Source organism: Pholcus phalangioides, unplaced genomic scaffold (genome assembly GCF_987345545.1).
Source record: "Pholcus phalangioides strain wild (caught in Gottingen) unplaced genomic scaffold, Ppha-v1.0 ptg000172l_1, whole genome shotgun sequence".
NCBI classification, from domain to species: domain Eukaryota; kingdom Metazoa; phylum Arthropoda; class Arachnida; order Araneae; family Pholcidae; genus Pholcus; species Pholcus phalangioides.
The window spans coordinates 6,445,328-6,457,488 of record NW_028301637.1 but is presented as its reverse complement, the minus strand read 5'-3'; the positions used below and the strand labels follow the sequence as shown (position 1 = coordinate 6,457,488).

At 34.3% G+C, this 12,161-nt stretch overlaps 1 protein-coding gene across 1 annotated transcript in view; it reads left to right on the top strand.

The window, feature by feature from the left end:
- Positions 1 to 12,161, top strand: part of Grip75 (gamma-tubulin complex component 4) — a 73,058-nt gene that overhangs the window by 38,037 nt on the left and 22,860 nt on the right. Inside the window, exons 8-12 of the mRNA XM_089255808.1 lie at positions 592 to 751; positions 1,700 to 1,817; positions 3,168 to 3,322; positions 9,754 to 9,910; positions 10,016 to 10,111. Coding sequence (XP_089111934.1) covers positions 592 to 751; positions 1,700 to 1,817; positions 3,168 to 3,322; positions 9,754 to 9,910; positions 10,016 to 10,111 — 686 coding nt within the window. The remainder of the gene's footprint in view (positions 1 to 591; positions 752 to 1,699; positions 1,818 to 3,167; positions 3,323 to 9,753; positions 9,911 to 10,015; positions 10,112 to 12,161) is intronic.

Genomic DNA, 12,161 nt, shown 5'->3' with positions numbered 1-12,161 from the left:
TGAAATTTTATTCATACAAAAGTTTTGCTCTTTTTCATTACTTTATTTTTCCCACCACCCTCAAAGCAGAATATGCCGAAATGTGCGACACACATCACAGAATACTCAGTGCTGTAGCAGAACAAATCTGGAAAAATTTCAATGAAAAAAACATAGAAAAACACTATTATCTGAATTTTTACTGCATAACATTTTCAGTCGGCTAAGGGATCATTGTAGAACAATGCAAAACGTTCTGCTTTGGGGGCCCACCACTGCTGATTAGTTTTCATGTACTCTTGAACAGTCTGTCACGACTCTCAGGAGGGTAGACATATCACAGGTTCAGGGCCATCTTAAGTGCATCATGGGCCCCATGCCAAGTGATTTTTCTGAGGCCCTATATGGGAAATTCTTGAAAATCTCAACGAGATCTTATTTTCGTGAGGCCCCCAGGCCATGCCTGGGTGGGCCCATGCATCAAGACGGCACTGCACAGGTTGGGAACCACTGCACAAAAGATAAAGTTAACTTCTCACCACTAGAGATGTGATAAATACTTGACTATTCATTTCAGGTATTGTTTTTGACTTATAATTTATGCATTTACAGCATCCTGAAAAAGTGTCATACAGTTCTGTTTAGACAGATCAGCAACTGGATGGTTCTTGGGAATTTGTCCGACCCATATGATGAATTCTTCATAGCAATTGAACCATTGGAGGATCAGCCAGAAGATAAAAAATATCCCAAAAAAGCCATTTTCTCGCAAGTATGTATGTGTAAACTAAAAGCAACATTTTTTTTTTGTTATTGAAAACATACAGATAGACAGATGGAAATTACGTTTTATTGCATTGTTTCTTTATTTTTTATATATCCGGGATTTTTTCAAACATTCTGCTATAGCTGCTCTCCTGAGCTTCCAAAATCTGCATGTGCCATCCTGTGCTTAGATGTCATGTGTAAATTTTGCCAGGAAGTGCTAGAATAGCTTATCAATGAATAGTTTTACTAATCTGAAAGGTCATGTGCTTCTCTATAAAACTTCTCCAGCTCCCTCAAAGAGGTGCATCTCATAGATCAAAAGCTCCTGAAATATATACATATATGGTTTTATGGTACAAACTTCTCGATCAAAAAAAACCTTTTTCACAAAAAAAAAAAAAAGCTGGAAATTTCTGTGTTTATCACAGTTTTTCCAACATTTCTTGTCTTGAAGCAAATAAATAGCATATACTCATGAATGTAAGTGATATATGGCTCTGATTTCTTTTTTCCACCTCTAGATCTCATCTCACTTCTCGACCTCAGTGTTTGTTTCCCTTCCCCATCTCTTTATTGAAAGGCGGTGATGAATTGCTTGTATGGATAATGATCCATACTACTACTACTAATTTACCGTACATGCACCTCATAAACATTCCTCTGAGGAATTCAGAATTATTGAAATTATATTTGAGTGAGACACATACACATGTGCTCAATCCATTCATACTAGCAATGCTGTTTCTAAACAGCATACATATGTTTTATAGATTCTGAATGATACATGAGTGTTGCAATGACGTATGTTAAATCTCAAAACTAATAACCATAAAATAAATTACACAAGTAGTGTATGATATACATATAGCTTTGCTTATGTACAAAATCATACATGTGTGAAGATTTGTAGTGCATATCACTTAAATATCTTACAGAACAGTTTTTTTTACAGAAAAAGAGCAAGTTCATCGTGAAGTACAAGCTAGTGCCATCTTACATACCAAGTCATGTAGCCGAAAAAATACTTTTTGTTGGGCAGTCTGTTGGAATTTTAGACCCAGACATGTATGGTAAGATTTATTTTCTGAAGTATACAAATACAACGTCACAACAAACAAAATGCCCAACGAGGTGGCTGATAAAAAGATGCCCATAAAAATATGAATGTCATACATTTCAAAAATACAGCAACCTAATTAAAAATGCAATTAACACAAATTATAAACAATATATACACATGATAAAATATTATACAACGCCCATAAAGAATAATTATGGTTGTCTTATTCTAAGAATGGATAGCTTCTCAATTTACCCCAACATGTTTATCGTATTTCTTTTTAAACGTGTCAATTGTGTTACAATTTGCTACCTCCGGGGGTAAGCTATTCCATTTATTAACAACACTATTAGAGAACATTCCCTGCGACACCATAACCTTGCATTGTCCCTCACCAATCGATACTAGTGTCCCCTTGTAAAAGCAGTCGATTGGCGGTGTACTAAAAGTTCATGGTCCATCCTACCGCAGTTAGGGGGGTCTGTCCAGTCGAAATGCAGGTTTGTTCTCCACGTTAAAAAGTCTCGCCACAGAGAGCAACAGTCCTACAAACAGTACAAATATTCAGTCACTACACATCACTCACTTCACTTCTGAGATATAGATGGCAGCACTGAAAAATCATACACAACACTAGATGCGCACTTAGACTGTTAGGTACACACACAATTACACTTCCGGCACAACTCACTAGGTAGTAAATTGCCTATGGCGATAGACCTGAGTTGTGCTCGGTTTGAAAAAAAAAAAAAAGTTCATTCTCCAGACTCTTCACGAAATACACATAAAAAACAAATTTTACATTTCATTGTTTGCGAAAAATTAACTAGATTGTTTTTCTTTCTACAAAATTGTTTTCTTTTCCAAGAATAAGCATTTCCACAAAACAGGACCCATTAAAAAAAGGGTCTGGGCAGACCCTTGGCAGTTATAGAAATTGCTCACTGCCATATTTTAACTGCTGGACCATCGCTTATAAGCTAAACAAAACAGTGTGAATTCATGATAATCGGTTAGTTTGTTTCTAAAAAACATATATTTTAAATTATATTTACTGATGATAAGCCATTTCTTAACTACATATTCATATTTTTAAATTTACAGTGGATTCCACTGAAATTTTTTTTAAAAAACTGTCATGAAAAATCATTTTTTGTGAGAAATTACATTAAACTGGAAATCTGAATGGGTATTAGTAAAAGCCGAGTTCATAAAAATAAGTGCTACTATAAGCTGGAAAATGTTTTAAGTGGGAAAGTTATGTGTAGGATCCACTTTATATACCATTCAACTAATGAAACAAGTAGATCAAACATGAAAAATTTTCTTGTTGATTGACTTAGTAATTTATTTTGTGTAGCAAAACCTTTGCATAGATTGATGGAACCACCTTCTGAATTCAGGAAAAAAGAGAATGAATATAGAAATAAGTTCTGGAAAATGAGTGAGAATGAAAAATTTTCACCATCTGAGTTCATATCAGTCATCTCAGAAATCCGAGCTCATTGTGCTGAGGTAATTTTTTTCCTTATACCATAAGTCATATCATCTGTTATCAAATTCATATGCAATAGAACCTTGATATAACGATACTCTTCGGACCAAGAAAAAATATTGTTCTAGAGAGGTTACTATATTGAGAAGTAGCATTATCAACAGGTGACACCAAATTTATGCTGTTGTTGGCATCTGTTTTGAATTGGGGTTATTACCACCATAAAATGCATTGGTAAGTATTTATTCGCAGCAAAAATTTCTGATTGGTTGGATAAAATTCAGTGAGTTGTTTGACTATGCACGCACTCACGCACACACACAAAAACAAACAAACAAAAATTTTGTGTACTGTACAGAAAGTAGCTTCACAGAAAGTTTATTGACACTTTGGAAGGATAAATAGTGTGAAATACAGATATTATTAAACCCCCTTGAAACAAAAAAACTGTTAAGGAATAAAAAAAATATTGAAGAATTATTTTGAGCAAAATATAAAAAAATATCCTCAAATATCATTGTAGAAGGATTTATCCAAGTAAAGGATATCGTTTTAACAAGAATTTAGATTGTAGGCTAGTGGTTCCCAAACGTTTTGAAGCGTGACCCGCTTTTGGCAAGAATTTTATTGATGACCCTCCTGCTTTAAACTTGAGTTGAAATTTAATTGATAGATGACACTGCACAGATAATATTCATATGTGCATAATCAACTCCACATTTTTCGAGTTTTTTTCAAAAACCGACATTCTGATCGAGATAATCAGTGTCTACTACTACTAAACCACACATGCACTTTGTCCGTATTCTTCCACAGAACTTCTAACGAATTGGTACATTCTGGAATGTGCGTGTACTTGTTGTGAACCTGACGCAGACTTGCCAACTCTCCCGATTTAGGCGGGAGACTCTGGGTTTTTCATCCTTCCTCCCGCTCTCCGGATTTTGGCAGAAAATTAGATTTTACGCGAGGTTTCACGTTGTCGTGGCGTCAATGATTAACGTTGCCGTTAGGGAAAACACCCATAGAGGATAGCCGTAGTCATTTCCATCGAGCAGCCATAAAAAAAATTCTCTGTGACTGCATTTAAGCAACTGGCAAAGACGCGACTTTGTTTTCGTAGCATTTATCAGCAATCATTTATCAGGGGCATGGCCTTGGTTGCCGAAATTCCTGTATAATCGTTATTGTATTCCATTAACAGCCGTGCGGTTAACAATTTTTTCCGGCCGCAGCTTTGTAATTTGAATTTATTTAAATTGTTTCTTCCGATTAAACATCTTCAGAAAGAAAATATAAAACTTTAAGCTATATACAGCTAAATATAAAGCTTTTAAGAATTCATATACCCAAGATTATCAATAACTGATAGCATCCATGGAAGGAAACACTTATACTTTATGAACAGTATGTAGATATGATTTCTTTATTCTGCATGGAAAGACTGACATGGAATTATATTCTTCTCAGGGGCAATGCAGAACCTGCCTTGGGGGGGGGGTAGAATGTAACTTTTTCTTAATTTATTTAAAAAAATTTTTTTTTTTTTTTTTTTTTTTTTAAATGAACTTTTTTTTTTGATCGAGTCTATGAGTGCCGGGGGGGGGAGGGTTACCCCCCTCGGGAGAATCTCCTGATTTCTGGATTTCAAAAGTTGGCACGTCTGCTGACGTGAAGTTTGTTTCTGTGTAATATTTTTTATAGTGCTGCCATCCATTTTTCAAATTATGAGTGAAGTGTAATGATTGAACGGTCAATCTCAAAACCATCAGTGGAGACGAAGCAACATTTTATTCGTTACTGAACACAGGCTGTTTCAGGCGTACATGCATCAATTCCACATTGTTCCCACTATAACGTGTATGTGGACAAAATGGACTACATTAACAAGTGTGTGACCGCCTCTTCCTACCACGTTTAAATACAAGATGAAGATTGCTCCCAAAGTTTGAAAAAAATACTTAATAGTCCCATCAGCTACAACACAATGCACGATACGATGACTTTTTTAGAACAACATGACAACCTTCTCATCAGAAGGGTTCACTTGAGGTGGTTTGGGATTCTGAAGATGAGCACTACAACGTGAAACCACGTCAGGCAAGATATCATAAAGGAAGAAAAGAAGCTTAAAATATGACAGACACACATTGGGGACAGTAACATGTGCTGTGACTTTTCACATGTGTGTGTATGTTGTTATAGTTTGTTACAACGTGCTGCACTTTGTTAGTTTCTGATGAATGATAGTGGATTCCGGTTCAATTAATCAAGTCTGACATGATCAGGCTCTCTAAGACCATCTATTTCTTTAGGAAAGAGTGCAAACCATTCCGAAATATGAAGACAGTGTTTTTAACAGCTGGCTGATGCAAAGATGTATTTAGGAAAGAAATAAAATTCAACAGCCCTCGTAGAAAATCGAATTCATGTCCTCTAATTTTACTAGGTGAAATGTTTCCAATATTTAAAATATGGAACACAGGTGGCAGCACTAGCAAGTACACGAAGCAAGCAAAAATTGCTTGCAACATACACTCACACAACACATTTTGACATGCACCGATTCGTTCGAGCACTAGACTACAAAGGCAACAAATATCTCAATCTTTCCTTAGAGCTCATGTGCATCATATGCACTGAAAAGGACTGTACATGGACCTAACTCAGGCCAAAGTTCACAATTGCTGACACTGCAACCAGATGGTAAGTTATTCGAGGATGATGTCACTCAAGAGTCAAGTTGGAACATTGCAACTTGACTGCAGCAAAAAATTGCTACCGCAGGGAGTCCCCCATTGAGGGGTTAACGCACCAACCTTTCAATGAGTATAAAAAGCAAGCCTGCCATTCGGAATCGGAAATAAATTGTAGGTCCCAGAGTCTAAGTAGCCCTTGTGTGCAGAAAATGACAGTGGTGCGACAAAAATGATCAATGATGTCACTCTCCGCTATCCATTTGAAGGTTTTCCCGCAAGGGCAGTTGAATTTCTCTCTTTTCTAAATATATATATGCATCAGTCAGCTATTAAAAACCTTTGTATGAATAGCAGAGTAGGACATCATCCTCTGACATCCCAAAATTGTCTCTCTGGGCATTCAATGATCATTTCTGTCTATCTGTAGTTTATAATGGTATGTGCTTTACTTTTGACTAGTGAGTGAGTACATGGATAATAAGTAGCACAGCTGAGAGTTAAGAGTTTAGGTTTGTTGTGTATTTATTTACATTGCAAAAGAATAAAATGAATTTATTTCAACATGTTTAAATTTTGGAAAATCTTTTTTGTGATTCCCCCAGCTACTTTACGCGGTTCTTTGCGGGGGGTTGCCACCCACAGTTTAGAAACCACTGCTGTAGGCAATTCCAAACAAAATTTGAAAAAAATGGTGGTGTAATGAGATTTATCATTATATCGAGTATCATTGTGGCGAAATTTATCATTATATCGATTATTGTTGTGACGAAGTTTCACTATATTTGGAAATGTAGATTATTTTCATTTCTCATGGCAGGAACTGAGTCAATAAACTAAGGTTTGAAGTTTGATCAGGTAAGGGGGAAAAGTATAAAGGTTAAGTATTTCTTTAACAATCACCGGTAAAAATAAACAAAACAAATCTGTCACTAATCCATTCTGTTCAGTCCAGAGAGCTAGACATTGGTTGAACGCAGAATAAAGCATTCAGCCCTTTTAAAATTCCTGTAAAATCTCTTCTCACTCAGTTGAATTTCATTGAATAGGTACATGAATATTGATAAAGGAGAATCTTTTGTTCATATTATTCATATCAAATCACTACAATGGGGTGGAGTAGCAATCTCAAGACATTCTAATTATGCAAAGTGCAAAATTGGTGTAAAGTTAAACCTTGATATAATGATACTCTGCGGATCAGGGGAAAATATCATTATAGAGGGATTATTGTTATATCGAGATTCAACATTATCATCACATTTCATGAAATTTATGCTGCTGTTGCCATCTTTTCTAAATCGGCATTGTTAGTACCACTAGAAAATATGCTTTTATGTATTTATTTACCTCGAAAAATTGTAATTGATTAGATGGTTAATAAAATTCAGTTAGACGCATTGGCCAACCCCCAGAGTTGTTTATCGCATTGTACTGTCTTGTCATATACCACTTGTAAAAAACTCAGCCTGGCAGTTTTTTGTAAAAAACCTCTGTTTTTTGGGAAAAATGAGGAAAATCGAATTTATTTTTCCCACAACCTAAAAATATGTAACTTAAACATGTATGTACATCCTTTATGAGTACATCTTACATTATTTCTAAATATACATTTTTAGTTTACATTGAACTATGTATTTGTCAACAAAATTGACCATACAACAAGGGAATAATTGTTCATACACAAACACACCTACTTCTGCATAATTGTATCTGAACCTTGAGTTGTATGCAGAACTGCAGCAAGAAAATTGTTTGTGGTAAAATAAATGAATTTGGATAATGAAAATTTTCTGAGAAATCAAGATGAATGTTTCTGAATCATTTTTTCTCCAAATTTTTCAAATCCCACAGAAAATGTATTCAAAAGTGTCCTGATCTATCAAAAATAAAACCTTTAGCTATGTAACAATAATTTTTTTTTAATGGAACCAAAACTTTCAGGAGCTAAAGTCCTGTGCTTCTCTTTTTCTTGAATTCCTTGCTGTTGAAGAATATCCCTGCTTCATTAAACTAAATTCTGAAATATTTTTGAAAGAGCAATAATATTTTAAAAATGATCTGGTTTAGAGGAGGAGGTAGCAGTCATTCTGAGGATTCATTATTCTGGAGGTGTTTTTCACTTTTCCAAATTAGCCATTTTTGGGAACTTAAAACTGCAGAATAACTTTAATTATCATTAAGTACAAATGTCTCAATAACATTATTGTTTATTAATATCACTATACAAGACACTGTCGTGTATAGCAACAGACCTACAGAATGCCTTCATCTGGCTGACGATTCTAACAGGCCAATTTTCAGGGTTGGGCTTATATTATTATGTTATGGGCATCTTGAAAAATCAAGCTAAAGCTTATTTTCTGGTTAGGTCTTATTTTCAGAGAAAAACTATATATTTTTTTGTTTCACTTGAAGGTGTTCGTTACCAATGTTCAATTCAAGAATCCCACAAAGTTATTTTCTTTTTGTTATGAGCTAATGTTATTTTTGTCTCTTGATATTTCAGTTATGAAAGTCTGATGTACCTGTATAAAACTTATAAAAAAGTAATGCGAGCATATAAATATATTTTTTGAATGAAAATTCAGTTTACATAACATTGGTTTAATTCTTCACAGAGGCTTCAATTTATTTATACAAGGATTTGTGTATGTGTGAAAAATAATTGTGTATTATAAATGAGCAATAATTTCTTTGGATATGTTTATCACATATCAGGTATAATACTTATATTACATATCTAAGTTCATGGTTACATTTTCTGTTTGCGGTTTCTTGTAAAATTTTAATAAGTGAATCTTGTATCTAAATGCTTACATAAAAAAAGGTAGAAGAATTATAAAAAGTGTGTTTGTGATTCCTAAAGAAATTATTTATCACATTTTTGCTCCCAAAAAAATCTTTTAAAAATACTTCAAAATATGTATATTCTAAACACTGCACTATGCGGCAATTTTTGGAATACATAAATTAACCATAAAATAAAATTTTAACCTGAAGGTAAAGCTGGGGGGGGGGGGAATAGGTATCCACCGGGGGAGTAAATTTGACAACCCTGGTCATATACAGAACATTTCAATACCAATTACTTCCTTAATGCTTTGCTTTCAGTGTTCCCATAGTGCAAAATACCAATAATACAAAAATATTGTTATGGGGAAATTTATCATAGTAAAAGATATCGTTGTATCAAAAGGAGTTCATTTGACTACGTATAGTTCCAAACAATATTTGAAAAAAAGATAGTTGGAGAGGAATTAATCATTATATCGATTATCGTAGTGAGGTTTCACTGTATTTACATAAAGATCTTGCACGTCTATGTTCGAACATGGCCCACCTGTAATTTTTATATTACTAGTGAAATAGGGCGTTGTAGTCATGGTGCCACAATAGCTTAAGGTGTCTCAAGATCGGTTCGTGAGCCCTCAAGATAATTTGTGGGATAAATATTACTTAAGATAATAATAGAGCTGTGATTCCAAATCCATGCATTTTCTTTTTATGAGCTCTTTAAGAGTTTATCACTCAAAAATGTAATTGACTGCCGCAGGAAATATTGTTTACTGCCTTTATTCTAAAAAAAGGTTGGTTTACAGTCACCTTTCTTTGTTATTTCATAAACATTCTTGCTCATCTTTCCAATGATACAAAACTTGTAGATTATATATATATGGATAATCTCTGATAACAATATGAAACTTGATATACAGAGATTTATGTGTAATTTCATTCAAAAAAAAAAATTCTAGCAAGTGTGGAAGGTGGTTGTAGAAGATGGAAATTTGATGTCTCATTTACATACTGTAAAAGATTACTTCTTGCTTGGACGAGGAGAGCTGTTCTTAGCCTTTATTGATGCAGCCAATAAGACTTTGAAAATGCCAGCCACTGCAAACAGTGCTTCTGGTGAGAGATTCTTGCACATGTATAATAAAATATAATTTTTTTAATGCAATATATTTTGTTGGTATTTCAATTTATAAGATTGACTTTTTATCTTCTCTGGCTTAGATGCTCATAGAGCATTCTTAGTGGCAGCCAAAAGCACATCATCAGGAATGGACAAGACAGCGAAACAGTTCCACATTCTTGTTCAAAGTCAAAGAGGTAAGAGATTTATAGTATATTTCAAATAATACTCATATTTTTAACACGTTTTAAAGAAAAATATAAATTTTCTTAAACCACAAACACGTATAGCTGTTAAAGGGACGGAGCCTACTTTCGATCGTCTGAAAATGAGTTTGTCTTTGTATCAGATGAGCTTGATTGGTTTTGGAAATCAAATTGGGTCGCTGAAAATAAAAGACTTGTCTCTGCTGTGGTCTAAGAAGTTTGCCCAAGATGATGAAATTTGTGGTGTATTTCTTCCATTGTTCATAAGAAAATTGTTGCAAATTCTGATAAAATCTCTCTCGAGCAAATTAAGGTCATAATTATGATTTTTCAAAAGCTTTTACAAAATCAAAATTGTGATTCCTAAACTTGATTATTGGTTTGTCCCTTTTCATCATGCTTGTGGTGTTCAGTAACATTCACATTGAGATTTTGCAATCTTTGCATATAATAAAGTATATTTGATTCCTTGGATGGTGAGATATGATCCTTAAGTTGAGATTAGGTGAGTTTGTTAATTGGTTGAGGGACTGAGACTAAGATTTCACTTGGTGTGTCTTGTCATTTTAATGATCCTGCGAGTGATTTCAGTCAAAATTACCAATGTATTGGGATTTTTTTAAATTAGTTTTTTTGCAGATTTTTTGACGTGATAGTTTGAACTGTCACTTGTTAAAAACCCTGCCTGAGAGTAATTTCAGTCAAATTACCAATATACAGGGTGATTATAATAAAAGTTCCTGTAAAAACTCTGAGTAGTTTTTCTCAAAAACCTCTTATCCAAATACAGCCAAATTTTTAGGATATCTCAATGGGACCATAGGAGAGAGAGATTTATGAAATTTAAAAAAAGTTCAATTTTCGCCCACTAGGTGGAAAAACAAAATGCTCTTTTTTATTAAATTTTCCTTTTTCCTATGAACCATGTAGCATTTAAAGCAAGTTTCAATGGAATACGTCCTCCATAACAGGCGATATATAGGTAGAAGTAGTGTCAGTATACTGACAGGTGCTACATTGGTCTGAGCGGTGTCAGCATACTGAAACTATTCAGACTTATGTGGCAAAGGTGCCGACAGGAAGAAAATGTTGGAGGGGCTGAAAGTTGCCCATACGCAGGAGGAGGAAGGTGCATTGTGTTGGTTTTTTTTTCAGAAATTATTAGTGTGCTCAGTCCCTAGGTTCCGGTGCCTATGCTATGTAGTGCACATTCTGGTAAAGGTATTCCATTGAAACTTGGTATATATGCTATGAACCATGGGAAAATGCGAAATGCAATAAAAAAGCATCACTTTTTCACCTGGTGGTTGAAACTTCAACTATTTTTTTATTTCATAAATCTCCCTTGTGGTTTCTTTAAGATTTTAAAAATTTTAGGTTTGAATGAAATTTAAAACACTGAAATAAAATATATTAAAAAATTTAGGTGAGTATAAAATTTAGATGAGAACAAGCATGAGTTCAAATCTGTATTCAGTACAAGAATGACTGGAATGGGTGGGACCCATCTTTAAATACTAAATGAGATGGTTGTTGATCCTTCAAAATTAGAAATTTGCCAAATGTAGACTATCATCCCGATGATTCTTCCCCTATCGAACTCTGACAACTGCTCATATGGTCTTCGACGGCGGCGTAACGGCATGTCTACCTCAGCATTTCCTTTGCAAACAATTAAATACACTCCAGCAAGCTCTGCTTACCTGTTTTATACTCCAAGGAGAACAAAGTTCAATGCCCTCTAGTGGCATTACGGAATGTGCAATCACGCTGCATTTCTAATCATTTGCATATCTGCCCGACGTGTACCTTCAGGCCAACTTTCGTTTCGATCCCACAATTATTTCTTGCTGCGCAAATTTTTATGGCAATGAGTGCATATATACTGTACACTTTGATTTATACTAGTAATTTTTAATTTAGACTAACAGAGCAACTGTTTGAATAAGTAGCTTTTCTTTATAGCAGAAAACTCTATTGCACATTAATTTTACATATGCATCAAATTTAATTTTAGTGTTTTAATTCTTCATCAGTAGTT